The sequence below is a fragment of the Delphinapterus leucas genome, chromosome 19 (assembly GCF_059928025.1).
Source record: "Delphinapterus leucas isolate spDelLeu-1000000601 "Yukka" chromosome 19, BTC_Dleu_Yukka2, whole genome shotgun sequence".
Taxonomy (NCBI): Eukaryota; Metazoa; Chordata; class Mammalia; order Artiodactyla; family Monodontidae; genus Delphinapterus; species Delphinapterus leucas.
Window position 1 is genome coordinate 40933022 of NC_143147.1, and position 27788 is coordinate 40960809.

General features: G+C 39.7%; 1 protein-coding gene across 2 annotated transcripts; it reads left to right on the plus strand.

Moving 5' to 3' along the window:
• Window positions 1–132: 132 nt before the first annotated feature.
• On the plus strand, window positions 133–26893 carry PRR11 (proline rich 11). Of its 2 annotated transcripts, none has more exons than XM_089900940.1 (10): window positions 133–268; window positions 12596–12728; window positions 14155–14263; window positions 14928–15050; window positions 17316–17573; window positions 18897–18995; window positions 19359–19471; window positions 20364–20423; window positions 20513–20609; window positions 23923–26893. In XM_089900940.1, the coding sequence occupies exons 2-10, from the start codon at window positions 12601–12603 to the stop codon at window positions 24004–24006; spliced, it is 1071 nt and encodes a 356-aa protein (XP_089757066.1). In that variant the 5' UTR covers window positions 133–268; window positions 12596–12600; the 3' UTR covers window positions 24007–26893. The 2 variants fall into 2 exon arrangements, with proteins under 2 accessions (XP_089757066.1, XP_022408290.2); XM_022552582.2 differs by having other exon boundaries at window positions 134–268; window positions 14155–14305; window positions 23923–26890.
• The last annotated feature ends 895 nt before the right edge of the window (window positions 26894–27788 follow it).

Below are 27788 nucleotides of genomic sequence, written 5' to 3' on the forward strand. Positions count from 1 at the left end.
ACCTTTCCTCTCCAGCTTCCCCTCCACTTCGCTCCCGCCTTCCTCCATATTCATACAAGAAGCGCCTCAGCTCTGATTGGCCGGAGTGTGGTTCTACCTCAGCCAATCACAAGCCAAGCTGTGATCCTACACTACACGCAGAGCGAATTGTGGAAAGACCAAGGCTACGATTGGTCCCTCCACGATAAGGTTTTAATTTTGAATTTTTCTTTATGGCGAGGGAGAGGCCACTGCCGGGACCCCATCAAATCCCCGGACTCTTAGCCTAGTAAGTGCAGGGGTATCTTTCTACGTTACCTGGGCTCGCATCTTCCGTAGCTGGGCCTGTTGCTGCTTGTGGTCTTACGGTTTACAGAGGTGGGAAGTTTCGCTGGACTCGGAGGGGAGACGGATCGGAAAAGAGGAGGTTTAAGGCTGGGTAAGAAGTGCTCCGCCTGGCTCCACTTTAATCATACTTCTATTTAATTAACGGTCTTCAAAAATATGTTTTGGAGCAAAGTCGCCTTCCTTTTGCACAGTCCTTTACATATTTGCTGTTCCAAACGTGGTTCGCGGGCCAACAGCATCGGCATCACTTACTTGGCTGCTTGTTTAAAATACAGATTATCTGGCTCCACCCAGACCTACTGAATCAGAATATGCATTTTAACAAGACCTCCCCCGGCCCCGTGATTCTTATGCACTTTAAGTTTGAGAACATACACTTTTTGTTAGGGAGTAGTACTATGTTCCTTAATATAGTCTTAATATCGTCCGACTTTCTGTGAGAGTATCAGTTTAAAAAGTGTGTCCTTTTTTCTATGTGACTAGTACTGTGCTGGACTAAGCTTTAGGGAACCGCAATCTCTAGAGAAACAAGACAGGAGCTAGCAAAATAATGCTGCACAACATAAAATGTAATTTAGATATAAGCAAGTACCAGCAATAGCCCTATGGATGTTCAAGAGGAATCAGTTGAACTGGTAATGGAAAATGATTAATTGACAGAAAGCTGTTTGTGGGAGTGTAAACACATTTTTTCCATAAAAATGTGTTTTAGGACAATATTGAAGAAATACAATTGTCGTTTTTAAACCGAACAAAGGGCTCCTGTGCCCGCAGTGCAGAAAGCCAAACTGACAGCGGGAGCTTGCAGCAAAGATTTTATTGCAGGGAGCCAGGCGAGGAAGTGGGAGACAAGTCACTCCAACTTGGTCTCTGAGTTAGGGGTTTTTAAACGGGAAGAACAAAGGAGCTGAGGTTAATCATCTTAGTCATCTGCGGTCTACCCTGTCTTTAGTCCAGTGGTCTGTGGCCCCTGGGATCTGTGTCAACATAATCTATAAAGGTCATTTTACCCTGGAAGATAATTCAGAACAGCAGATAAACAGTGATGTTTATCTGAAAGTTGTGCCTTAAGGCACCTGACTTTCATTACTTATTGTTGATTAGGCAAACGTGATCCAACAGGTATGGGCTAGGCCAAAAGGGAACAAAAGAGGAAGAAGAAAAAAACAAAAACCCGGGCATTAGTTTTCATTATAAATTAGACATAGGACTTGGTTTCAATTTCTGTTGCTGCCACAGCTTTGTAAGTACCCCCTGACCAAAAGCACTTTTTTGTATCACAGGGTGGAGTTTTAATAGAAGCAGCAGTGCCAACTCATGCAGAGGAGTGTAATTCTTACTCTATTATTTATTGCATCTTCCTACTGGAAATAGTTTTGGACCCATCCTTTAACCATATGAAGGTGCAGTATGATTTGAAGAATTAAAAACCTCCCTCACCAAGAGATTTTTCTGGAATTGTATTAAAGCATATTCCTTAATCAAAATAGAGAACACTTGCTATTCTTTCATTCATTTATTGAATGAAATGGTATTTAATGCCTGCTATACTCTAGGTCCTGGGGAAACAGAGATGAATAAAATTTATCCTACCCTTGAAAAACTCAAATCCAGTGGGGTGACAAACATGCAAACAAAAATTACAATGCAATATAATAAATGTCACAATAAGGGTGTGTATAAAGTGCTATAGAAGCACAAAAGAGATGATGTATCAGCCAGTAAACATTCCATAAGGACAGAGACTATATTGTATCCTAGCACCTACCATAGTACCTGGAGGATTATAAGCACTCACCAAAAAGACAAAGAGAGACCTCCCTGGCAGTCCAGTGGTTAAGACTCTGCCCTTCCTTTGCCGAGGGCACTGGTTCAATCCCTGGCTGGGGGACTAAGATCCTGCATGTCGCAAGGCGTGGCAAAAAAAAAAAGTAACTGAATCTGGAAGGCTACATAAATTGACCTTTCCCCCAAGCAGGGGGAAAGGCTGATAACACTATAGAAAGTATCTGGTGTTTGGTATGCCTGAAGTACAAACTGTTAATCATTAGAAGAGATGAGCCTGCAAAGGGCTGTTAGAGCTAAATTGTGAAAAGCTTTGAAAGGTATGCTAAGGAATTTGGTTTATCCAGTGGGTGATAAGTATCCTTCAAATGCTTTTAAACAGGGAATATCAGGGTCATATTTTTGTTTTAAAAGACTAACTCCAGATGCAACTAGAGATTATCATACTAAGTGAAATAAGTCGGAAAGAGAAAGACAAATACCATATGATATCACTTATATGTGGAATCTAAAATATGGCACACATGAACCTATCTACAAAACAGAAACAAGGCTCAAAGACATAGAGAACAGAGTTGTGGTTGCCAAGGGTGGTGGAGCGGGAGTGGGGGTGAGGGGGTGATGGACTGGGAGTTTGGGGTTGGTAGATGCAAACTATTACATTTAGAATGGATAAACAACAAGATCCTAATGTATAGCACAGGGAACTATATTCAATATCCTATGATAAACCATAATGAAAAAGAATATTAAAAAGAAAAAGAATGTATATCTGTGTATAACTGAATCACTGTGCTGTACAGCAGAGATTAACACAACATTGTAAATCAACTATACATCAATTTAAAAAATAATTAAAAAAAAAAGACTAACTCCAGAACACTGTAGAAAATAAACTGGCAAGGAGAAGGACTGAAGGTAGGATGATCACTGGAGGAACACTCAAATCCAAACTGAGGAACATTTTCCAAAACAACTAGCTGGAATTCTTCAAGAATATAAACATGAAGAAAGGCAAATACTTATATAAAAAGGCTGAGGAACTGTTATAAATTGAAGGAGACTGAAGAGATATTACAGTTAAATGCAATGTGGAGAGGGACTTCCCTGGTGGAGTGGTAGATAAGAATCCACATGCCAGTGCGGGGGACATGGGTTTGATTCCTGGTCCAGGAAGATCCCACATGCTGCAGAGCAACTAAGCCCCTGTGCCACAACTACTGTGCCTGCGCTCTAGAGCACATGAGCCACAGCTACTGAAGCCTGCATGCCTAGAGCCAGTGCACCGCAACAAGAGACACCACCACAAGGAGAAGTCCACACAGTGCAACGAAGAGTAGCCCCCTGCTCACCACAATTAGAGAAAGCCTGCGTGCAGCAACGAAGACCCAATGCAGCCAAAAATAAATGAAATTAAATCTTTAAAAACAAATAAATAAATAAATGCAATGTGGAGAGGGAAAGGAAGCAGCTGTAAAGGATATTGTTCAGACTATTGAATAGTAATTGAATATGGACTATATTCAAAAGTAAAATTTCCTGTTTGTGGTTTTGTAGAATAATGTCCATGTTCATGTAAGGAAGCTGAAGCTAAAGTATCTCAGAGTGAAGTATAATGTCTGCAGCTAACTCTGCTCAGTCAAAAACTAAAAACTTTTATGCATGTGTAAGTATTTTTTACATTTATGTACGTTTATTATATATTATATTTTTTACTTTGAAAAGTTTCAAACCTTGAGAAAATTTACAGGAATAGTATAATAAATAGTCATATATCATGCACCTGGATTCACCAACTGTTATCTTTCTGTATAGGGGTGTGTCTGTGTAATATGATATGTAAAAATTATATAAATTACATAAATACGTGGTTATATATTTTATACATTATCATGTATAATATATATTGTACATTGCACACACATATATATATATACCCCTATGAAGAGAGATAATTAACAGATAACAGTTGGTGAATCTAGGCAAATGATATATGAGTGTTAATTATACTATTCTTATAAATTTTCTCAAGGTTTGAAATTTTTCAAAATTAAAAGAGTAGGGGAAAATAGACTATATCAAAAGACAGGGCTTCCCTGGTGGCACAGTGGTTAAGAATCTGCCTGCTGATGCAAGGGACACAAGTTCGAGCCCTGGTCCAAATCCCACATGCCGCAGAGCAACTAAGCCCATGTGCCACAACTACTGAGCCTGCACTCTAGAGCCCGCAAGTCACAACTACTGAGCCCACATGCCACAACTACTGAAGCCTGTGTGCTTAGAGCCTGTGCTCTGCAACAAGAGAAGCCACTGCAATGAGAAGCCTGTGCACCACAAGGAAGAATAGCCCCCACTCACTGCAACTAGAAAAAGCCCGTGCACAGCAATGAAGACCCAACGCGGCCAAAAATAAAACAAATTTAAAAATAAAAATTAAAAAAAGATGGAAAACTAGGGAGAGCCCAGGGAAAGATGGTGAAGGCAACTGAAGATACAAGACAGAAAGGGGAGGGATGGTAAGGAGAAGGGACAGGATGAATTAATCAGAGAATTATTTCTGATTCATGTTTATGAATAATATATAATTTTAATATAGTCTGTTCTAATTTATTTATTTATTTTTGGCTGTGTTGGGTCTTCGTTTCTGTGCAACGGCTTTCTCTAGTTGCAGCAAGCGGGGGCCACTCTTCATCGTGGTGCGCGGGCCTCTCACTATTGCGGCCTCTCTTGTTGCGGAGCACACGCTCCAGACGCGCAGACTCAGTAGTTGTGGCTCACGGGCCTAGTTGCTCTGCGGCATGTGGGATCTTCCCAGACCAGGGCTCGAACCTGTGTCCCCTGCATTGGCAGGCAGATTCTCAACCACTGCACCACCAGGGAAGCCCGTATAGTCTATTCTATAATGGAGTATTCTAATTTCCTCACTTTTTCTTTTTTTTTTTTTAATGTTGTGGTACAGGTTTGTTTTTGTTTTTAATTGGCCTTAGAATATTTTCAAAACAAGGCAAGTAAAAAGAAAGGAAGTATATTTTTCAATTTAAGAGATAGGAAAAATGCTTTGAGTAATCATGAAAGAATGAGCTTCTGTCTAGTGTTAGCAATTGGAATCCCACCTAATCTAGCAAAAAGAATTTGTATGTCTCATTACTCTTTTGGAAAGGGGACTTTACATGTCTCACCTAGATAACGATTGCTCTGTACTCTTTTTATAATTGGACAGTTATCCTCTGCAGAGTATCTAAAGCTTTTAGTAAAGCAGTGATAATAAAACAAACCTTAGCTTGCTGTGTCCTCTGTCCTGTTTGAGGTAGGAATTCATTATCTTTCACTTTTGGAAGAGCTATGATTATTTTTTAATATAACGTTAATCTAGGAATTATCTCAGACTGCATCTTTCTATCCTGACAGATTTGACATATTCTCTTAATTCTCTGCATGTGTCAATTACTGTATTGAATTAAAAGGTTATTAAATAGTAATAATGACCCAGGGCCCAAGACATCCCACACACACACACACACACACACACACACACACACACACACAGAAGAGAGAGGAGAAAATATGATTTAGTTCCCAGATTTTTTTTCATTTAAAAAATAATTTCTGGACTTCCCTAGTGGTCCAATGGTTAAGAATCCGCCTGCCAGTGCATGGGACATGGGTTTGATCCCTGGTCCAGGAAGATCCCACACGCCACGGGGCATCTAAGCCTGTGCACCACAACTACTGAGCCCATGCTCTAGAACCTGCGAGCCGCAACTACTGAGCCCACACACCACAACTACTGAAGTCCACGTGCCTAGAGCCCAAGCTCCAAAACAAGAGAAAAACCACCTCAATGAGAAGCCCACGCACTGCAATGAAGAGTAGCCCCACTCGTCACAACTAGAGAAAGCCCGCATGCAGCAACAAAGACCCAACACAGCCAAAAAATAAAAATTTATAAATAAATTTATTAAGAAAAGAAAAGAAAAAGCCTGCACAGAGCAATGAAGACCCAGGGCAGCCAAAAAAATTATGATGATAATAATAATTTCCAAAATGACATACTTTGGCTTATGTAGAACTCTTTAGAAATTTGAAGGCATGGGTGCTGGAACAACCACCAGGAAAGGGCTAGAAAATGATGGCCCAGTTTCAGAATGGTGGTACTCTTATTTTTCCAGCTAATAGTACATACCAAAGGTTAACTGTCCAATACTACCGGAAGGCTTATTATACTTAGAAAGAAACAAACAAGAAACGATAGTCCTTTTAATCCTCTCTCTATAATCCTGACTCCCATTTGCCAAAGGCAACCCTATCCACTTTTGTAACTGTTTCTGGTGTTTACCTCCATGTTTCTAAGTAACATGTTTATAATACTCTTCCTTTTTTCTTCCCCCCAATGGGTTAAACATTATATAAATTTAGACAACTGCTGATTTCCACTTTCTTTCCTTCTGTCTCCCCAATATATCATAATTTTTAGTTAAATAAACATTCAGTGTTTATACTATAAAATATTGTGTAACAGCTGAACATACAGTATTACTATGATTTCACTTCTTTTCTCGTAGAACTTTTTTCCTAGACTTTTTTTTTTTTTTTTGCCACGCCCTGCAGCTTGTGGGCTCTTAGTTCCCCAGCCAGGGATCAAACCCAGGCTACGGCAGTGAAAGCACCAGGTCCTAACCACTGGACCTCCAGGCAATTCCCCCTCCTAGACTTTTTTTTTCTTAATATTTTATTTTTTTATTTAATTATTTTTAAACACAAAGTTTTTAAAATATTTATTTGTCTGCATCGGGTCTCAGTTGCGGCGCACAGGATCTTTCATTGCAGCACACAGGCTTCTCTCTAGTTGTGGTGTGGGCTCAGTAGTTGCAACAGGCAGGCTCTCTAGTGGTGCGTGGGCTTAGTTGCCCCACGGCATGTGGGATCTTAGTTCCCTGACCAGGGATCGAACCCGCATCCCCTGCATTGGAAGATGGATTCTTCACCACTGGACCACCTGGGAAGTCCCACCCCCTCCCAGACATTTTTAATATGCTTACTTTTTCAAGCTCTTATCAGTAACTCGGCCCTAACTTTACAGAAAAACAGCAAATTCTGCTCATAATGATCAAACACACTAGGTAATTTATCCATTTCTTTTTTTTTCCTCTCTCCCTGTTTATTTTGGTCTCTGCTCTTCATGGTAAAGACTTTTCCTAAAATGATTGATGATCCTTGGCTGTTATTTATCAAAGGAATACACAAAAAAGATAATTGATTGGCAGCTCAAAGTAGTGGCGGTGGATATTGTCAACCTGTGGGCACCACAATGGGTAATTGATCATCAAGGACTTGGCCACTTTGGGTAGAACCCCAAATGTCAATATCTGTAGGTCTTTTTTCTTGGGCCAGTCAATTTCCCTGGAGAAGAATCTTCTAGTCTCCTCCAGGAGGAATGAGAGATGTGGGGGTTTGAGGCTGAGAATTAAGCTTGGTGGCCTGTAGGACTTCCCTGGTGGCGCAGTCGTTAAGAATCCGCCTGCCAATGCAGGGGACACAGGTTCAAACCCTGGTCCGGGAAGATCCCACATGCCGCGGAGCAACTAAGCCCCTGCGCCACAACTACTGAGCCTGTGCCCTAGAGCCCGTGAGCCACAACTACTGAAGCCCATGTGCCACAACTACTGAAGCCTGCACGGCTAGAGCCTATGCTCCACAACAAAGAGAAGCCTCTGTAATAAGAAGTCCGCACACCACAACAAAGAGTAGCCCCCACTCGCCACAACTAGAGAAAGCCCGCGCGCAGCAACGAAGACCCAACGCAGCCCAAAAGACAAACAAACAAAAAAACTTGGTGGCCTGTATTTTGGGAGCGGAGCTGAGGAAGGGGATTGAAAGTCTCACTTTTCAGTTAGGATCATCCCCTATCTTCTGTATAGTGACAGAGACATGACCCTGCTATGCTTGGTGACCCAAATTCAGCACCTCTAGGTTCAACTTCTCCAGAGAATAAACCTGTCCATAAAATGAAAGCCAGGACACTGCCTGGCTGTAAGGATGGGAGGGCAGAAGTCAAAGGCCTATCCAATTCTTATAAAGACTTTTAATCAATCCAACTTAAGCCCTACCCCAAACCTTCAAAGGAACTAGGTGCTTTCAAGTCCCGAATCTTCTCAGAGTTCTGGGAATGGTCTTGCTTCCTGTTGGCTTCCCTACCAGGCAGGCAAGCCTCAGCTTTCCTCTGCTTTGCCAAGTCAGTTACTACTACTTGTAGATGATTTAGTTCACATCTATCATCTATTATAGGGTCTACTCCCATTCTTCGTCTGTGGGTTTATGCCTTTTTTATTCCTTTACTGCCTTTTTCATGATGTTTTCATCATGCTCCACCAGTAGTGTGCTAATAAATATTTATAAATATATATACATAATTTTATTATAAATTACTGATATTATATACTGTTATGATATATAACATAATTATTATAAGCAATGATAAAATATATAATACTCATAAATTTCATAGCCAATTGATTCTCACAAAATGCTATTATTGATTTTTATAGACTTCTTTTATTTGTAACCAACCTGTGGTTGCAATTTATGAACAAGCTTAGTCCTGATATGAATGTTGGTTGATATTTTCATTTACTCTGTGAAGTAAGACAAAAGCAAAACACAAAGATATATTTTGGAACTTCACTTCAGTAAGCAACCTCTGATGAATCAGATAATAATTTTCAAGTACTGGAATAATACTCCTCAATTTTTTTGTGCTATTCACAATGTAACTACAGACAATATACACTTTTAAGTTTAATCTGCACTATTAACATTCTTTTCATCACTTTCTTAACAATCAACAAAATAATAAACCAAGCCTTAATTTGTAGTGTTTTATAATAGCCGTGGTATAAATTCTCCCATCATGGGCAATTTCAAGTTTCCAATATGAAGTCACTGAATGTGCAGTTGGGAAAAAATGAGCAATAATACACCATTCTTAAGCATTTTCACTGTATAGATACAATCAGGTAAAAAAAAAAAAAAAACCCAAAACCTCAAGAGCATACATAATAGTAAGATCATTAGGGAGTGGTGAGTTTTGTGTATTGATTATCTTTTAAAATATAAATTACCTAATTGTAAGTTTATATAACTTAATTTAAATGGTAGATTTGTTTAACAACTGGCTCACAGACTTCCTAAAAATGTAAAAGTCAGGGCTAATCCCAACACACCACTGGAGTGGAGGTTAAGGTATAGAGTCAATCCACTGAGTTTAACCAGAACATCCAGCTCCTTTCTAAAGTCTGTTTTCATAACTGAGGGATTGATTGGTGAATGTAGGAAAAAGGGAGGCCGGAGGCCAGTTCTCTGTGTCAGTTTGCTCTCTAACAAAAGACATCAAGGCAGGTGAGAGAGGGAACAGGAACAGAATGGGGGAGGGCTGTGAAGGGGCAGACGGAAGACAGGAAGGGGAGGTTACTGGGGAAATCTCAGATTCTGGGGATCCCAACCAGTGAACTCTGGGCCTTGGATAGAGGTTTCCAGTGACATTTCTTGACAGATAGTCTTGGCCATGGATTTGATGAGGTTTAATTTCTTTTCCAAGCAACCATAAGTTTTTTGTTGCTTCCTGAGGCTTTCCTAAATATCTTCATTCAGAGTATTTTTGTTTTGTGGGTTTTTTTTTTAATCCTGTAGATATACCTTGTGTTTAATAATCCTCACTTAGCCTTTATTCATTATTTCAGTAGAAAGGAAAAGTGATGCAATAAAGGTGAAATCAGGTGTCTTGGGATATGTCTCCCAAGCCTGTAAGAACAGTTAAGAAATACGCTGTTAATCTGAGGTCTGGCAATTTGTTAAATAAGATGCTGTCAAGAAACTTTACTCCTAGACCAGTTGTTGACATACGTTCTGTCACCCATTGCCATGGAGGGTGCCCTCTGTGAGTCCAGTGCTCTTGGAACTAAAACATTTCTTAGTTTTTACTATCCACATTGGAGCTGGGGGAGGTTCTTCAGCCCTTGGAATCTGAGAGCTGAGCAAGCATAGAGCTACATACCAAGTGCTGGAGGGTTACAGGGTGAACAAAAGTGGAATGAATGTGTATTTTAAAGACCAATTGTTCCTATTCAAATGTAAGTTTGAAGAGAAGGAGGCCCAGCCCTTGAGACCAGTTTTAGTTCTGCTACTTGAATAAGGACATCTTTGTTCCTCAGGTAGCAAAAACTGAAACCAGCAAGGCACTTCTTCACATCACACCAGCTCTGACTTAATTTTCTTCAGGAAAGGATTCTGGGTTAAAATCTAAATATACTGGTTAGTGTTTAAAAGTGCTTTAAAATAAATGTTTTGAAACACCCATGTCTTAGATTTGGGGCAATTGTTATTTTGTTGTATATCACCTATTCTACTATTGCATCACAGTGTTTTAGGAAGAAAGCGGTCTTTGGAGACTTATGAATCTGGACTTAATGCTTTATTGCATTACATTGGATAAATCATCTCATCTTTCTAAGCCTCAATTTATTCTTATGTAAAAATGGGAATAAAAATCCTCTTCCTCAGGAAAAATACCTTGCACGGTAATGAAGATTCACTGAAAAAATGTATGTGAAGGTGTCTAAAAGTAAATGGGCATTATATAAATGGTTAGTTTTGTTTTTCTTTCACTACCAACTCAACTTTGTACATTGGAATCTCAGTAAATGTTACCAGCAAAGAAATTTACTTCCTTTTAATAACTGACATAACCCAACTGTAGCCATCTTCTCTATTATTGTTACCGAACCAAACTCAGGTCCACTTGCCCAACTCAGAGCAAAGCTGATCAACTGACACCAGGTTGTGGTGAAGGAAAGTACAGTGTTTATTGCAGGGCACCAAACAAGGAGAAAGGGCAGCTAGTGCTGAAAAGTGCCAAAGTCCTCGATGGCTTTCAGGCAAGGATTTTTTTTGGCTGCATCACACAGCATGCGGGAGTTCCCAGAACGGGGATCGAACCCACACCCCCTGCAGTGGAAGCGTGGACTCTTAACCACTGAGCCACCAGGGAAGCCCAGGCAAGGATTTTTAAAGGCAGCATTAGGGGTGAGAGTAATAGGATGCCTGATCAGCTGGCGGACTTTCAACTTTTTGGTTGGTGGTAAGGTAACAGGGTGATATCTGGGGAATCTTAATCATCAACATTTATGGTTCTAACCAGTCTGGGGTCTAAGTGCTGGCGGTCAGCATGTAGTAACCATCTTTTACCTGGGGGGTGTGGTCTTAGATTCTGCAGGACAACACAAAGATATGCATCAGATCATTATATATATTCCTTGAGGAGGAACTAGGAGTCCTGTGACTCTGTTTTATCTCTGAACTATTGTTTAACCTATCATTGTTTCTGCATTCCCTCACTTCTCTAATTAGTAACTGCTTGAGTCTGCTCTTTGGAACTTGAGGAAGGCTTAGGAGACTGAAGTCTTTTTTCTACAAACAAGAGAAAGGGAACAAAAAGAGCTTTTGTACTGGGAAGGCCCTGAAAGGTCCTGCTTGATTTCATTATAAAGAAAGGGAAATTCACTTGACTTAATGAAGAAAAGCAAAACAAGAAAACAAAAACAAAATTAGAGAGTAATATAATGCCAAAGCCAAGCTATCTCTAGAGATAGTTTAAATCTGGGTTTAAATTTTCCTCCAGTTTAGGGTGATCTTGGGTGGCTGTCAGGTGGCTCCAGCCTGCGGTGGCTTGAAGTGGGACCTCAGTTCCCTGACCAGGGATTGAACCCTGACCACAGCACTGCCCTGGTGCTTGTCTGCTTTGAAGAAAGAATTCGGCAAAGAGACAAAAAGTAGTGAGGCAAGTAACATGCTTATTAGGAGAGAAGATACATGCAGAGAAAGCACGGGTGAACTCAGAGAGCAAGAGAGAGAGAGCGGCACACACTTTTGGGGTGGATTATGTTACTTATATGGGGGCAGTTCTGGGTTACCTCTGGCCAATCATCTTGCTTTGTCTGACTTTGAGTCCATGTTTGGTCTGGCACAGGGCCCTCCCCTGTGTGCATGCACATCTTTTAGCCAAGATGGATTCCATTTTTGGTCTCTGAGGAGTTAGCAGAACATATTATGGTCTGGCTCCCCCTCCCCAAGGATCCTTTTTGCACATGTGTCGCTTGGGGGTCTCCTTGACCTCAAGAATGAGAAATATGTGGTCTCTTTAGCTTTTTATCCAAACAGAACTCAGCTCCTTCTTGCTCCTGCCATTATCTTCATCTTGAAATATCTGTCTACAGGGGACAGATTCCAGCTGCTCAGCCTGGGGCCCATCTATCTCCTGCCTCAAGGGGACTCTGGATTGCTGGTAGTGACCTATTTCCTAACCAAGGTGGCGGTTGCAAGGATGTGTTCACTTTGTGATAATTCATTGAACTGTAGTTAAAACTTGTGTATTTTCTATGTATATGTATTATTCCTCAATAAAAAATGTAAAAACAAATTTTCTCTACAGAAACCATGCCCAAGTTCAAGCAACGAAGAAGAAAGCTAAAAGCCAAAGCGAAAAGATTTTTCAAAAGAAAAGAGGCCTCTCACTTTCAGTCTAAGCTAGTTACACCTCCCCCTCCGCCACCCTCACCAGAAAGGTAAGGCGTAATGTGGAACAGAGAAATTATTAAAAATCTGATCATTTTAGGAACAAGTTACCAGATTTAGCAAATAAAGATACAGAACACCCAGTTAAATTTGAATTTCAGATGAACAATGAATGATTTTTTTGTATTGTCCCATGCAACATTTCTAACATACTTATACTAAAAAATTATTCACCCTTTATCTGAAATTAAATTTTAACTGAGCATCCTGATTTTATGTAGCAATCATAGCTTAAGAGTTCAAATGAAGTAAAAATCACAAGGAATTGTGTTTGAGGTGCACAGTAACTATTTTCTACTTTCCTAGTCGATTTAATTGTATAAACCTGGTAACTAAGTGATGAAAGAGGTGTATATGACTAAAACTTAAATCTTTATTTTGGTAAAGTTTGATCATTTATTCTCTGGGACTCAGGGCTTAAATGTGTTATTAAAAGAGACTCTGAAATCTAAGAACTCTAAGGCATTAGGTTTCACAATAACATATTTATACATTTTTTGTTAAAGGTCTCTTTAAAGAAAAAATTTTAAAACAAACAGACCCTCAAAAAGCGGTAGCCATGATACCATCCTTGACTCCTCTGTCTCCCGAATGTTGCCTTCTAACTGGTCTTCCTGCTCTGCCCTTGCTGCCTCTGCAGTGTATTTCAACATAGCAGCCAAAGTGAGCCTGTTAAAATCATTTCATATTGCTCCTCTGCTTAAATTCTCCAAGGTCTTCCTCTATCAGAGTAAAAATGAAAATCCTTTGTATGACCAACAAGACCTTTATGGTCTGACTCACATTATCTGTTAATCCTCTTCCTTCAATCTTTCCACCCTAGTCATCTGGCCTCCTTGCTATTCCTCAAACACCTCAGACAAACTCCCACCTCAGGGCCTTTGCACTTACTATCACTCTTGCCAGGAATGCTCTTATCCCAAATATTTGCTCTGCTAGTTTCTTCACTTCCTTGACGTTTGTTCTCAAAAGTCACCTTTTCGGTGAGACATTCCCTGGCTACCCTATCTAAATTTTCACCTCCACCCAACGTTTCACATTCCCTTTCGTGCTTTATCTTTTGCTCCTTAGCATTTGTTCACTACCTAACAACCCACATATATTATTCATTTAGTTATTTTTACCTTTCTTCCATGAAACTGTAAATTCTATGAGGGCAGGATTTTTATCTATTTTGTTCATTACTAAATCTCGGATACCTATTTGTTTACTATGTTGTTTTATTTATTACTATTTATTTACTCAATAAATATTTGTTGCATAAGTTAATCTGGGAATTCTAGAAGTAAATGAAGAATTTGGCTTTAGATAGTCTCTGCTCCTGAGTCATACTATAAAACTAGCTTGTTATTTAATTAGAGGCTGTTAATTCCAACTTAGGAGTTTTTGCTTTGTTTGGTTTTGTTTTTCCTACAGAGTGGTTATTCCTTCAACAGATACACCCCTTAGCAGAAGCTGGCTAAGACCGTCCTGGAACTTCAAATTTCCCAATTTTAAAGATGCAGTAAAGCTTTGGACAAATAGAGTATGGTCTATATACAACTGGTTTCAGAACTGCATGGCCTGGGTATGGGTTTGACATACATATTTTCAGCATTATGGTTTTTCTGCATACTGGGTGTGTGTGTTCATGTGTGTGTGTGCTCAGGTCAGCAGACACTCAGGCTAAACTCAGATGAGATGAAATTGTGTGGTCATGTCTGCCCTCAATTTTTTTTTTTTTTTTTGGCTGTACGCGGGCCTCTCACTGTTGTGGCCTCTCCCGTTGCAGAGCGCAGGCTCAGCGGTCATGGCTCACGGGCCCAGCCGCTCCGCGACATGTGGGAACTTCCCGGACCGGGGCACAAACCCGTGTCCCCTGCATCGGCAGGCAGACTCTCAACCACTGTGCCACCAGGGAAGCCCAATTTTTTTTCAATAAAAAAAATTTTTTTAATTGAAATATAGTTGATTTACAATGCGTTAGTTTCAGGTGTACTGCAAAGTGATTCAGTTACACACACACATACACACATATTTTTCATAGTATTTTCCATTATAAATTATTATAAGGTATTGAATATAGTTTCCTGTGCTATACAGTAGGTCCTTGTTATTGCCTTCACTTCTATAAAACATACATCAGACCACTTTCTTGTCCTTATCATATTGCTCATTGGATTCAGACTTGATTATTTTTTAATTTCAAGAGTTTGGAAGTATTGAAAGACACCATCTTTCCATCCCATTTCTGCCACCAAGAACTTCATAGTCTAAAACAACGGTTTCGCATTTTGGAAAGTGAATTACACAAGCTCCAGGAAGCATTGAAGGTTAGTATTATCAAATGAAAAACAAATCCAGAATTAGGTAAGGAGGGAAGGGGTTGTCCCCCATTGGAACCCCAGTGTGCTTTGACTAGAAGGAGGAGTGGCTACAGGCTAGTGCTAGTTCTGGGCATGTCTGCTCTCAGGTCTAGTCCTTAAACTTCAGAAGCTCTGCTCTGTATTGGAGGGGGGCTGACCCCTGCAGGCTACATTTCCCAAGCTCCATGTCATCTGGCTCCTGGTGTGCTGGACTAATGGGAGACACTGATGAGAGATTAGAAGGAGAGAGAGGATGGGGTATTTTTCCCCTTTGTTCTCTGTGTTGGGCAATTTCTCCAGCAATGGTTGTTGTTGCCTCCCTAACTCCAGCTCCCACTAGGTAAGTCAACCATGTTTCTAGATTCTCTGGGTTAACCCAGCTCCAGAGATCTGATTATACTGTCCTTCTCTTTGGCCATGCAGTGTCAGGGTGTTCATGGCTTTATGCTGTTGCTAATCTCTGGGATGCCTCACTGTCCCCTGCGTGCTTCTCAGCTCTTCCATCAGCAGTATAACCAACTCACTATATTACATGTCCCCTCTTCTAAATACTCAGGGTGGTTTCTATTTTCTTGACTGATATAGGCAGGAAAAAACTATAAATATCCACTCTCTCCGAACTCCCCTAAGCAGGATCCCTATTCTCAGTGCCTAAAACCTAAAGAATAAACATTGTGCTCATTGGTTTGGAGAGACACTTCTGGGATTACACCCCTACTTCCAGAATTTGTGCCTCAAGATGAGCTAACCAGAGGAGGAAAGGCAAATCACCTCATGACCTGGACTTCACAACCTGGACCTCAGTTTCTTCATCTATAAAGTGGGGAAGATGCCATCTGTAGTGAGCTGAATGATGGCCCCCCAAAAGATATGTCCAAGTCCTAATCCCTGGAACCTGTAAATATTACCTTTTTTGGGAACAGGGTCTTTGCAGATATATAATTGAGTTAAGGATTTTGAGGTGAGGAGATCATACTTTATTATCTGGGTGGACCCTCAATCCAGTGACAAGTGTCCTTATAAAAGACACACAGAGTAGAACATACAGAGAAGAGGAGAAGCAATGGGACCACAGAGGCAGAGAGTGGAGTCATGGGGCCTCAAACCAAAGGATGCCAGTAGATTCCAGAAGCTGGAAGAGACAAGAAACAGATTCTTCCCTGGAGCCTTCATAGGGAGTGCAGTCCTACTGACACCTTGATTTCAGTCTTCTAACCTCCAGGACTGTGAGAGAATGAATTTTGTTTTAAGCCACCAAGTTTGTGATACTTTGTTACAGCAGCCTGTAGTATGCCCCCTCACTTCTTAGGGTCGTTGTATTCATTTGCTAGGGCTGCCATGACAAAGTAGCACAGACTGGGTGACTTATACAACAAAAATTTATTTTCTCCCAATTTTGGAGGCCAGAAGTCTAGGCTCAAGGTGTTGGTAGGGCTGGCTTCTTCTAATGCCTCTCTCCTCGACTTGCCTTCTATGTCCTCAGATTGTCTTTTCTCTGTGCACGTGCATCCCTGGTGTCTCCTGTTTGTTCAAGTTTCGTCTTTATATAAGGACACCAGTCACATTGGATTAGAGCCCACCCTAATGGCTCCTTTTAATTTAATCACTTCTTTAAAGGCCCTATCTCCAAATACAATCACATTCTGAGGTACTGGGGGTTGAGGGTTCAATATATGAGTTGCAATGGGGGAGGACAATTCAGCCCATAACAGTCATGTTCCAGGCCCTTGAACTTTTTTATCAGTTCCTTGAATATACTATATTCTTGGTTGTATTAAGTGTTTTTCCCTCTGCTAGGAACTCTTCCCCCAGTTTTTATCTCCCTTCTTCACCTGGTAAAGCTAAATTCATCTTTGAGATCATGGCTAAATATCACTCCCCAGACCTCTGACTATTCATGCTCACAGCACACTTCATGGCTCTTATTGAAGTATTATTTTGGTTTGTTTTGAATGTGTTTTGTGTATGTTTAATGTCTTGTCTTCCTCGCCGGACTGTCAGCTCGATGAGGTGACAGACAGGGCTCATATTGTACCCACAGTGCCTGGCATATAGCACACACAAAACAAATATATGAATGAATGAATGAGCTTGTGATAAATGAGAAAATATTACGGAGCATATGGTATACTGAGAAAGCATTCAATACATGGTAGGTATGGTTTTGATGACTCAACCATAAGAACCAAATAAATCTGTTCTTCAGTTGCCAACTGTAACGTTTTCTTCCAGGCCGTCTCAGAAAATTCTTCCTGTCCAAGCTGTGGTCAGATGTGTCACACGCGTGGTAAACTTACAAATGTGCCTGCATGTGCTCTAACCACCCCTGGAGACTCCGAGGCTATACTGCCCACCTCACTGCCACAGCCAGCCAGTCGTCTTCCTCCGCCCCCGCCTCCGCCCCCTCCGCCCCCGCCTCCGCTCCCTCCGCCTCCACCACTGACAGCACCTTTGCTGCTCAGAAAATCTGATCTCACTAAAGCACATCAGGTAAAAAACAATCTAGTAAAGGTGTGTTTTGGTCAGTGTGTAATGAAGGAGTACAGCCAGGTGTCCTTTTAAGGTTGGGCTAAGGGCTTTGACAGGAAGGGCTGCATTTTGTTCTGTTTCCATATCTTAATTATGTCAATTATTGTTTTTAAAGACACAGTCCTCTGAGAGATCACGAAAGTGGGATTTAGAAATGAAAGTGATTTTTTTTCAAGGATAAATGAATGAAATCCAGCAAGGTGGGAGATTCCTGTTGGATTCTTTACAAAAATGGAAATCTCTCTGGGAAACCAAATTAAAAACAAAGATAGCTTAGTGAGTGAAGTCAGAATAAAAAGAATTTGTGGATCCTAAAGTATAATGCCATTAGGCTGGAGAACCAGTCTCCATTAGAGTTACTTATCTTCCAAGAGGACCAGAGTATTTGTGAATCACTAAGATAGGCCTGGCCCTATTTAAAAATCTGCTGAATTTTCACTACAGATATATTTGGTTGAAAATGGCTGAATTAAATGCAGAGCCTATTGTTACATTTGCCCTAATATATACCTCTTTGAGTATACGTCCTTCCTCTATGGGAACTGAGTCATCCTTTTAGGGAGTTCAGGCAAAACTTCATTTTGTTTTTTTTTTTTAACTTGCTCTTTAAAAAATTTTTTTTGATTAATTAACTTATTTTTATTTTTGGCTACGTTGGGTCTTCATTACCGCGCGTGGGCTCTCTCTAGTTGTGGCGAGCGGGGGCTACTCTTTGTTGCGGTGCACGGGCTTCTCATTGCAGTGGCTTCTCTTGTTGCGCAGCACAGGCTCTAGGCGCATGGGCTTCAGTAGTTGTGGCACACGGGTTTAGTAGAGCGGGCTCTAGAGCACAGGCTCAGAAGTTGTGGTGCACGGGTTTCGTTGCTCCATGGCATGTGAGATCTTCCCGGACCAGGGCTCGAACCCGTGTCCCCTGCATTGGCAGGTGGATTCTTAACCACTGAGCCACCAGGGAAGTCCCCAAAATTTCACTTTGATTTAAAGAACTCCTTCATCTCCTGTCCTAAGACTCCTAAGGAGGATGCATAGTTATAAGGAACTAGCCCATCTCTTACTATCAAAGCCTTACATTTTGGTGAATACTTTTCAATAGCCTTAGCATCCATGGATACTGAAAACAGAATTGTTCTTGGTTGAGTGGAAAGAATTTGATAGGCTCCTAGGGGAAATAAGAGTTAATTTTTAAGTTAATTTTTAAAGAGTCTTTATAAACTAGATTTGGATTTGCATTTGACTAGATGTCCTGGTTCCAATTTGAATTCTAACCTCTCCATGTATTTTAAGGCTGGACCATTAAAAAAAAATGTACCCATGCATATAACAGTTAAAGATCTACTGACTGTGAAATTAAAGAAGACACAGAGTTTTGATGAAAGGAGGAAGGTAAGATGTCATTGACCAAACATGTGGTCTTTCGGCTTTTAACCTGGTTGTCCCTTAATGGAAAATAAGCATAAGTCTTAAATATAGAAACCATTCTGAGGTAAGTACTTGATTTTTATTTTTTTGAGTAATTTTGGATCTCCTCAACAAAATAGGTAAATCCCCAAATTATTTAATTAGGCAGTTTTATCTACCAACCATTAGTTTGAAGGGGCAGAGATATACTTTGAAGCTTTGGAATAAAAATTGAATAGATATATCTTACACATATTCAGCACTCAAATATTTATTGTTTTAGTATGTTTACATTTTGAATGCTATTTTTAAATGTGTTTTTAATAGTGTCTCATTTTGTGATTAAAGCTTGTACCATCACCAAAGGCACAGAATCCACTAGTTACTGTCTCTGACCTGCGGTGCGTTTCCCTGAAACCGAAGTCCAAAGTGTTATCAACTCGAGTTACAAATGTCTTAATGTAAGGAAATACACAGTACTACACTCTACTGCTACTTAAATTAATGATTTTTTGCTTATTTCTAACTTTAAAAGTTACATATGATCATTGAAAATTGAAATCTACAGAAACATTTCAAGAAGAAAACAAAAATCATGCAAACAATCCTATCATTGGAGATAGCCACATACTGTTAACATACTGTTGTTTATCATTCTAGTCTTTCTCTGGATATATACTCTGTTATTTCCATTTCATGATGCTGTTTATTACAAAATACACCATTGATTTAATAACAGATTTGGGAGGGAAATATTATCAGGAATTTTCAAAGCAGCACAATTTCAGAAATAAGAAAACTAGTTTTCTTGGAATTAATGAAACATGATATGTTTATGTTTTGGAATCAATGAAATATGATATGTTTATGTGTGTACCTGTGTATAATCATATTATACATATAGATATGGGTTTTCCCATTAATATGTCATGAACTTTCCCATATCTCATTAAAAATTAGTTTAAACCATCATTTTGACTTCTTCAATAGATGCAGTTTTTTAATATGTGAATTTCATAGATAAAATCCTGTTTTGAGACATTTAGGTTGTTTGTGATTTTTTTTTTCTATAACTCTTCAATAAACATCCTTGTCCATCATCTGTATGCATAGCTGAGTTTTGCCCTAAGATGGATTCTTACATGTGTAATTACTGAGTCAAAAACTATTACTTATTAGAATCACTATATCACTTTATGCTCCTATCTGCATCTACTGCTATTTTTAAATGTAATAAATAGTAACAAATGCAACAAACTACTTTCTAGGATGTTGCCTATAGAAATGACTGCTTTGCTTTGGAAAAATTATAAAATCTGGCAAGCTCTAACTTTTGTATCTTTATTTTATCAGTACTCCTGGTAAAAGCCAGTTAGATCTGCGAAAACTACTCAGAAAAGTCGATGTAGAGAGGTAATCCACTCTCCTATCTTTATGCTTTCTAAATTCACTTGAAAATTCAGCATAAAACACAGCTCCTAATATTTTCAATACCTTTGCAGGAGCCCAGGTGGAACCCCACTTACCAATAAAGAAAATATGGAAACAGGAACTGGGCTGACCCCAGTAATGACCCAGGCCTTGAAGAGAAAGTTTCAGGTAAGCCTTTAGGGAAAAAAAGACTTTGGATCCTTTTCTTCAAATGTATTTATTTAGAATCATAATCTAAAGCATCTTTCTTAATAATAGTAATTTTAAAACAGTTCCTTATGCTTTATAAAGCACTTTCATATTTAGGCTTCAAGAAATTCTATGAGATAGCTAGGATTATCATCTCCACTTTAGCAATGAACGTCTGGCTTTATTAATTTCATTAATAAGTATTTATTAAGCATTTCCTATATGCCAGACACTGTGCTGGAGTACCAGGGGTATAGCAAAAACAGACACAGATCTGCTGTCTTGGATCTTTCGGTCTAGTGGAGAAAGTAGATATTAATCATATAATCACAATTTGTATAATTTTGCACTGAAGTAACTTCTGTGAAGGAAAGGAACAAGATTCTGTTGGGGGGAACTTGATCTAGCCTGGATGATCTAGGAAAGATTCCCTTAGGAAGGGATGAGGTAAGACTTGAAAGATGAATAGGCATTAACTGGAGAGGGTACCTGTGGAGTGAGCCCAACTTGGATGTCAGGGAGGAGAGCTCTAGGGAAAAAGAACAGCAGGTGCAAGGGTCTCATGGTGGGAGGGATCACAGTCTATCTGAGGAATTGAAAAGTGGCCGGTGTGGCTGTAACAGAAAGATAGGAATAGAGATGGGGATAGGAGTCAGATCATGCAGAGCTGGTAAGAAAAGGTCTTGGCAGCTTTCTTCTTTGTCACCTACATGTATGACCCATACACCAAAATCCAGTGCATCAGCTGGCCCTTGTGTGATTTCTTCCAAACCCTATTTGTCTCATCTCCCTGATCACCTCTATCATCAGATCTGTGAGAAGGAGCCATCCTTCCACCACCCCTGCTAGAGTGCTGGGGCACAGGGCTGCTGGCCTCTTTGGCTATGAAGCTTATATTTCCATCTCCCTCTGGGCCAAGAGACACACCACAAACTCCACTGCAGACACTCTTCCCACCCCAGTACTGTCCTCCCTTCCTTCATTCCCTTGTTAAGAATCAGTGCCTTTTGCAAAAGAAATAAAAGCAAAAATAAACAAATGACAACTAATCAAACTTATAAGCTTATACACAGCAAAGGAAACCATAAACAAAACAAAAAGACAGCCTACAGGGACTTCCCTGGCAGTACAGTGGTTAATACTTCACCTACCAATGCAGGGAGTGTGGGTTCGATTCCTGGTCAGGGAGCTAAGATCCCACATGCCTCTAGACCAAAAAACCAAAACATAAAACAGAAGCAATAATGTAACAAATTCAATAAAGACTTTAAAAATAGTCCACATCAAAAAAATCTAAAAAAAACAAAAAAGACAGCAGAATACAACCTGAATTTAAAAAAAAAAGGCAACATACAGACTGGGAGAAAATATTTGCAAACAATGTGACTGACAAGGGCTTAATTTCCAAAATATACAGACAGCTCATGGAACTCAATAACAAGAAAAACAAACAACCCAATCCAAAAAAGTGGGCAGAAGACCTAAATAGACATTTCTCCAAAGAAGACATACAGATGGGCAACAGGAACATGAAAAGATGCTCCACATTGCTAATTATTGGAGAAATGCACTGGTCAGAATGGCCATCATCAAAAAGCCTACAAATAATAAATGCTAGAGAGGGTGTAGGTAAAAGGGAACACTCCTACACTGTCGTTGGAAATGTAAATTGGTGTAGCCACTATGGAAAACAGGATGGAGATTACTTAAAGAACTAAAAATAGAGTTACCACATGATCCAGCAATCCCACTACTGGGCATATACCCAGAAAAGACAAAAACTCTAATCAAAAGAGATACATGCACACCAATGTTCATAGCAGGACTATTTATAATAGCCAAAACATGGAAGCAACCTAAATGTCCATCAACAGATGAATGGATAAAGAAGATGTGGTACACACACACACACACACACGCAAACACACACACACAATGGAATAGTACTCAGTCATAAGAAAGAATGAAATACTGCCATTTGCAGCAACACAGATGGACCTAGAGATTATCATACTAAGTGAAGTTAGGCAGAGAAAGACAAATATTATATATCACTTATATGGAATCTAAAAAAAAATAATGCAAATGAACTTACTTACAAAACTGAAATAGACTCACAGACATAGAAAATAAACTTACGGTTACCAAAGGGGGGGGTGGGGGGAGGGATAAATTGGGAGCATGGGATTAACAGATACACACTACTATATATAAAATAGATAAACAACAAGGATTTACTGTATAGTGCAGGGAACTATATTCACTATCTTGTAATAACCTATAGTGGAAAAGAACCTGAAGCTGTACACCTAAAACTAATACAACATTGTAAATCAACTACCGTTTAAAAAAGAGAATCAGTGCCTTTTGCGGGACAGCTTTGTTTCCCTCTTGCCGATCAACTTGGTCCTCCTGGGCACTATATGACCTTCTTTGGAGGTGTGACTGGATTCCTCTTTCTTCCTTTTGGAAAATCCAATAGGAGTCCACCCCCAGATCCTTGGTAATACCACAAATTGTGATGGGCAGAGGGAAGAACCCTCACTTCCTTTCTTTGTTTAGCTCTAGGATCCTTTTTGTCCCTGCCCTACCCCATAACTACTATAGTGGGTTGGGTAATGTGGAAACAATTAAAAATATAATGAACAATAAACCCATATATTGAGCAATGACATCAAAAATCACACATAAGACCTATGCCATATGTTGTGCTCCTCAGAATCCACTTACTAGAAGATATCTAGTAAAAACTGTTGTTAGACATGGAATGACTTTTCCCACTCCTTAGACTTCCTTTTTCGTTTAATTCTGAAGCAATTGTATTAGTTAGGCTTTGCATTTGCCTACTCGTAATAGAAATCTGACTATAGTGACTTAACCAAATAAGGCCTTATTTTTATTTTCTGCATATTGCCTTGGGAAATAGGCAGTGCATAACGGGTACAGCAGCTTGACCATGTAATCACCTCTCTTCCATCCTTAATATGTGGCTTTTATCCTTACGGTGCAGAATATCAACACTTCCTGAAGCCTCACGTCCACATTGTAGGCAAGATAAGAAGGGCAAAGGGCAAAAGGGTGTGCTAGCTAAACTGCCCTTCATCTCTTTAAACAGGGGATATCCAGGAACTTCTGATAATATCAGGGAAGCTGGGAAAAAGTGGTTTTTAGAAACCAGATGCATTGCTGCCTTGCATAAAATCTGGGTTTTGTTAGTGAGGAGGAAGAAGAGCTGTGCTGGCCACAAGAACATAATTCATATTATACTTGGGACCTTTGTTTTTTTTCATAGCTGGCTCACCCTAGAAGCCCATCTCAAACTCTGCCACTTTCTACAAGCAGCTTTGATGAACAAAATGATGCCACCTCTGCCTGACTCCATATGATGATCCATAAAATATACGGATAATATTATCCCAATCCTTTTTTTAATGTAGTATGTATAAATAATTATATTAATCTATAATTAATTCGAAGAATTAAAATATGTATGGAGCCCATACATACTGTAGTATAAAGCAAGTATTAGGATATTTTCTAGTTTACATGATCAATAATAGAACAGATGGGAAAATGCAATGCCCAAAGTGATGTTTATCCTGGAATTACCAAATTTAGGTTGGGGAGGTTATTCAAGTTTAACTAGATAACTCTAATTTTTACTCTATAGGTGCAGTTATGACATTAAGAAAATAACCTGGTGCCCATTCATCTTGGGTAGTCTCAGGTAATTGAAAAGCAAAGTATTTCAGCCTGTAAAGTTCATGCATTCATTAAGTGCTACAAACTTAACCATAAAAAACAGACCCTCCAGATTTTATTTCTGTTCCCTATAATCAATTAAGAAGTAAAACCATCCCCCATTCAAACCTAACTGTTCCAAAAGAATTTGAAACAAAAACTCCAATGTGACCTTAAAAATTAGAATATCATGGGACTTCCCTGGCAGTGCAGTGGATGGGACTCCGCTCTCCCAATGCAGGGGGCCTGGGTTCAATCCCTGGTCAGGGAACTAGATCCTGCATACATGCTGCAACTGAGAGTTCGCATACTGCAACTAAGGAGCCTACATGCTGTAACTAAGGAGCTGGCAAGCTGCGACTAAGGAGCCCTGGAGCCACAGCTAAGGAGCCTGCCTGCTGCAACTAAGACCCGGCATAACCAAAACAATAAATAAATGGTTTTTAAAAAAATTAGAATATCATTTCTAGCATCTTAGGTAGGTAGTTATATCTGGCTTACTGAAGTCTGAGATATTCCTCACTTTGGTATCTGCTATCCACATTCATGACGCTAAATATAAATTTCTTTTTTTAAATTAATTTATTTATTTTTATTTATGGCTGTGTTGGGTCTTCGTTTCTGTGCGTGGGCTTCCTCTAGTTGTGGCGAGCGGGGGCCACTCTTCATCGCGGTGCGCGGGCCTCTCACTATCGCAGCCTCTCTTGTTGCGGAGCACAGGCTCCAGACGCGCAGGCTCAGTAGTTGTGGCTCACGGGCCCAGCCGCTCCGCGGCATGTGGGATCCTCCCGAACCAGGGCTCGAACCCGTGTCCCCGGCATTGGCAGGCGGACTCTCAACCACTGCGCCACCAGGGAAGCCCCTAAATATAAATTTCATGAAGACCTCAACAGGAACCTTGTGTTTCCCACAGTGCCCCACCAAGGATTCTCTGAAATCCATAGCAGGTTCACTGTGAGATCTGATTCCCTGTCCTCAGCCACCTATTGATTCAATAACAGTGATCATGCACACCTCACTGGATTTTGCTTTTTCCTGACAGTACAGGGTTGACAGATTTAGCAAATATAAACACATGACACCCCATCAAAGTCTAATTTCAGATAAACAACAAATAACTTTTAAGTATAAATATGTACCATTAAACAATGAATTTTTTGAAGTTTAAATATGTCCCCAGTATTGCATGGGACATATTTATGCTAAAAAATTATTCGTTGTTTATCTGAAATTCAAATTCAACTGAACATCCTATATTTTATTTGGCAACCCTATCAGTCAGTCTTCTACAAAGTTGCCAATTTCTGGGAGCCCCCAGTTTGTCAGACATGTCTACTTAGCAGTAGACACTACTCTAGCTTCAGCCAGGACCCCTAATCACTAATGCGATAAATATGGAAGAAGAGGAACTCTCATTAGGGTAAGTGTGACTCTGAAGGCACAGGATTAGCTTTGATGCTGATAACTTCCGCTGCAGTTCCAAGAATAAGGATAGCAGCTCCTCATGGAGGGGAAACAAGGAGTGGCCGTTTTTCACTGAACTTTCTAGCCCGACAGGAAACAGCTACATAAGATGATATCTCTGAAATATCCCCTGGTTATCTCAGGCTAGAAAGATATTTTAGCAATTTCCCCAAAATGCCTATATTTCCTCAGATAAATATAGCTTTGAGATGCCAAATACAGTTTTGTGGAAAGTCACCAAACTGGAAGGCAGACGTGGGGACAGTGTTCTTGTTTTCATGAGACCCACATTTATATTTACATTTATGTATGCAAATTAAACAGATAATGGAAGTTAAGAAATATATCTGTTTCTGGGATTCCCTGGTGGCTCAGTGGTTAAGAATCCGCCTGCCAATGCAAGGGTCACGGGTTCGAGCCCTGGTCCGGGAAGATCCCACATGCCACGGAGCAACTAAGCCCATGTGCCACAACTACTGAAGCCCACGTGCCTAGAGCCCGTGCTCCGCAGCGAGAAGCCACGCAGTGCAATGAAGAGTAGCCCCCGCTCGCCACAACTAGAGAAAGCATGTGCACAGCAACGAAGACCCAATGTAGCCAAAAATAAATAAATTTATATTAAAAAAAGAAATATGTCTGTTTCTAATAATTTTTTTAAACCTGCTACTATGCTTATATTAAGTGAAATTAAAGGGAATAATCACTGAGAATAAAGCCAGTGAGTATTTGTAAATATTTTCTGGGACATTTATAATGTTTATAATATTAATAAACCACTGTGTACTGTATCAATTTATTTTAAATGATTTGATCATTCTTGTGAGATAAAGGTTCATTTTTAAAAAAAACTATAGAAATCCTATAGATAAACATTTGTAAAGCTGCTATTACCGTTGTACCAGTATTGAAGTGTGTTCTATCTTACATCTCTTACTAATTTTATGACAGGTTTTATACTGTACCCATTTGAGAATCCTGTAACTGCTATGGCCTCATTAAATTGTTGCTGATCATATGCTTCCAGTGTTTATTTTGAGACTGAGCCTTTGGTCTTTCTCTTCTTTAACATTTTTTTACTAGAAAAATGTTTTTATTTTTAATAAAAAAAGTATTTATTAGAAATATATAAATTATAAATTTATAATTTATATAAATATATAAATTAAATCATAAAACACTCATATAAACACCAAAAAAGGGACATTTAAGTGCCTAGAAATCCTGCCTGTGTCCCTCCCTTATCTTAATACCTTTCCTTAAGAAGTAACTATGAAGGACTTCCCTGGTGGCGCAGTGGTTAAGAATCCACCCGCCAACTCAGGGCACACAGGTTTGAGCCCTGGCCTGGGAAGATCCCACATGCTGTGGAGCAACTAAGCTTGTGTGCCACAACTACTGAGCCTGTGCTCTAGAGCCCGCGAGCCACAACTACTGAGTTCACAACTACTGAAGCCCACACGCCTAGAGCCCACCGCAATGAGAAGCCTGCGTACGGCAAGGAAGAGTAGCCCCCGCTCGCCGCAACTAGAGAAAGCCCGTAAGCAGCAATGAAGACCCAACGCGGCCAAAAATTAAATAATTAATTAAAAAACAAACAAACAAAAAAAACCCCAGTAACTACTGATCTGCTTGCTTTTTTTTTTGCTTTGCCTTCTAAGTATGCACCCCTAAATGCTATGGTTTATTTTGCTCGCTTTTGAACTCTATAAATAGAATCATACATTATATATTCTTTTGTTTTTGGCTTCTTTCAATCTACATTTAAGATTCAACCATATTATTGTGCAATGCTATAGATATTATTTTTGATGTATGAATATAGTTATTAATTGATTTTGTTGTCAATGGACATTAAGGTTGTTTCTAGTTTTTGGCTATCATGAGCTATGCATGCCATTTTGAACATTCTTGAACATGTACATTTATGCAAGTGTTACTTTAGTGTGTATATCT

Coding starts and splice junctions, on each gene's coding strand:
- PRR11 (XM_022552582.2), top strand. CDS start 12,601: ATGCCCAAGTTCAAGCAACGAAGAAGAAAGCTAAAAGCCAAAGCGAAA. Junction 14,306..14,927: donor TTCAGAACTGCATGGCCTGG/GTATGGGTTTGA, acceptor TTTAATTTCAAG/AGTTTGGAAGTATTGAAAGA. Junction 18,996..19,358: donor GTTTTGATGAAAGGAGGAAG/GTAAGATGTCAT, acceptor TTGTGATTAAAG/CTTGTACCATCACCAAAGGC.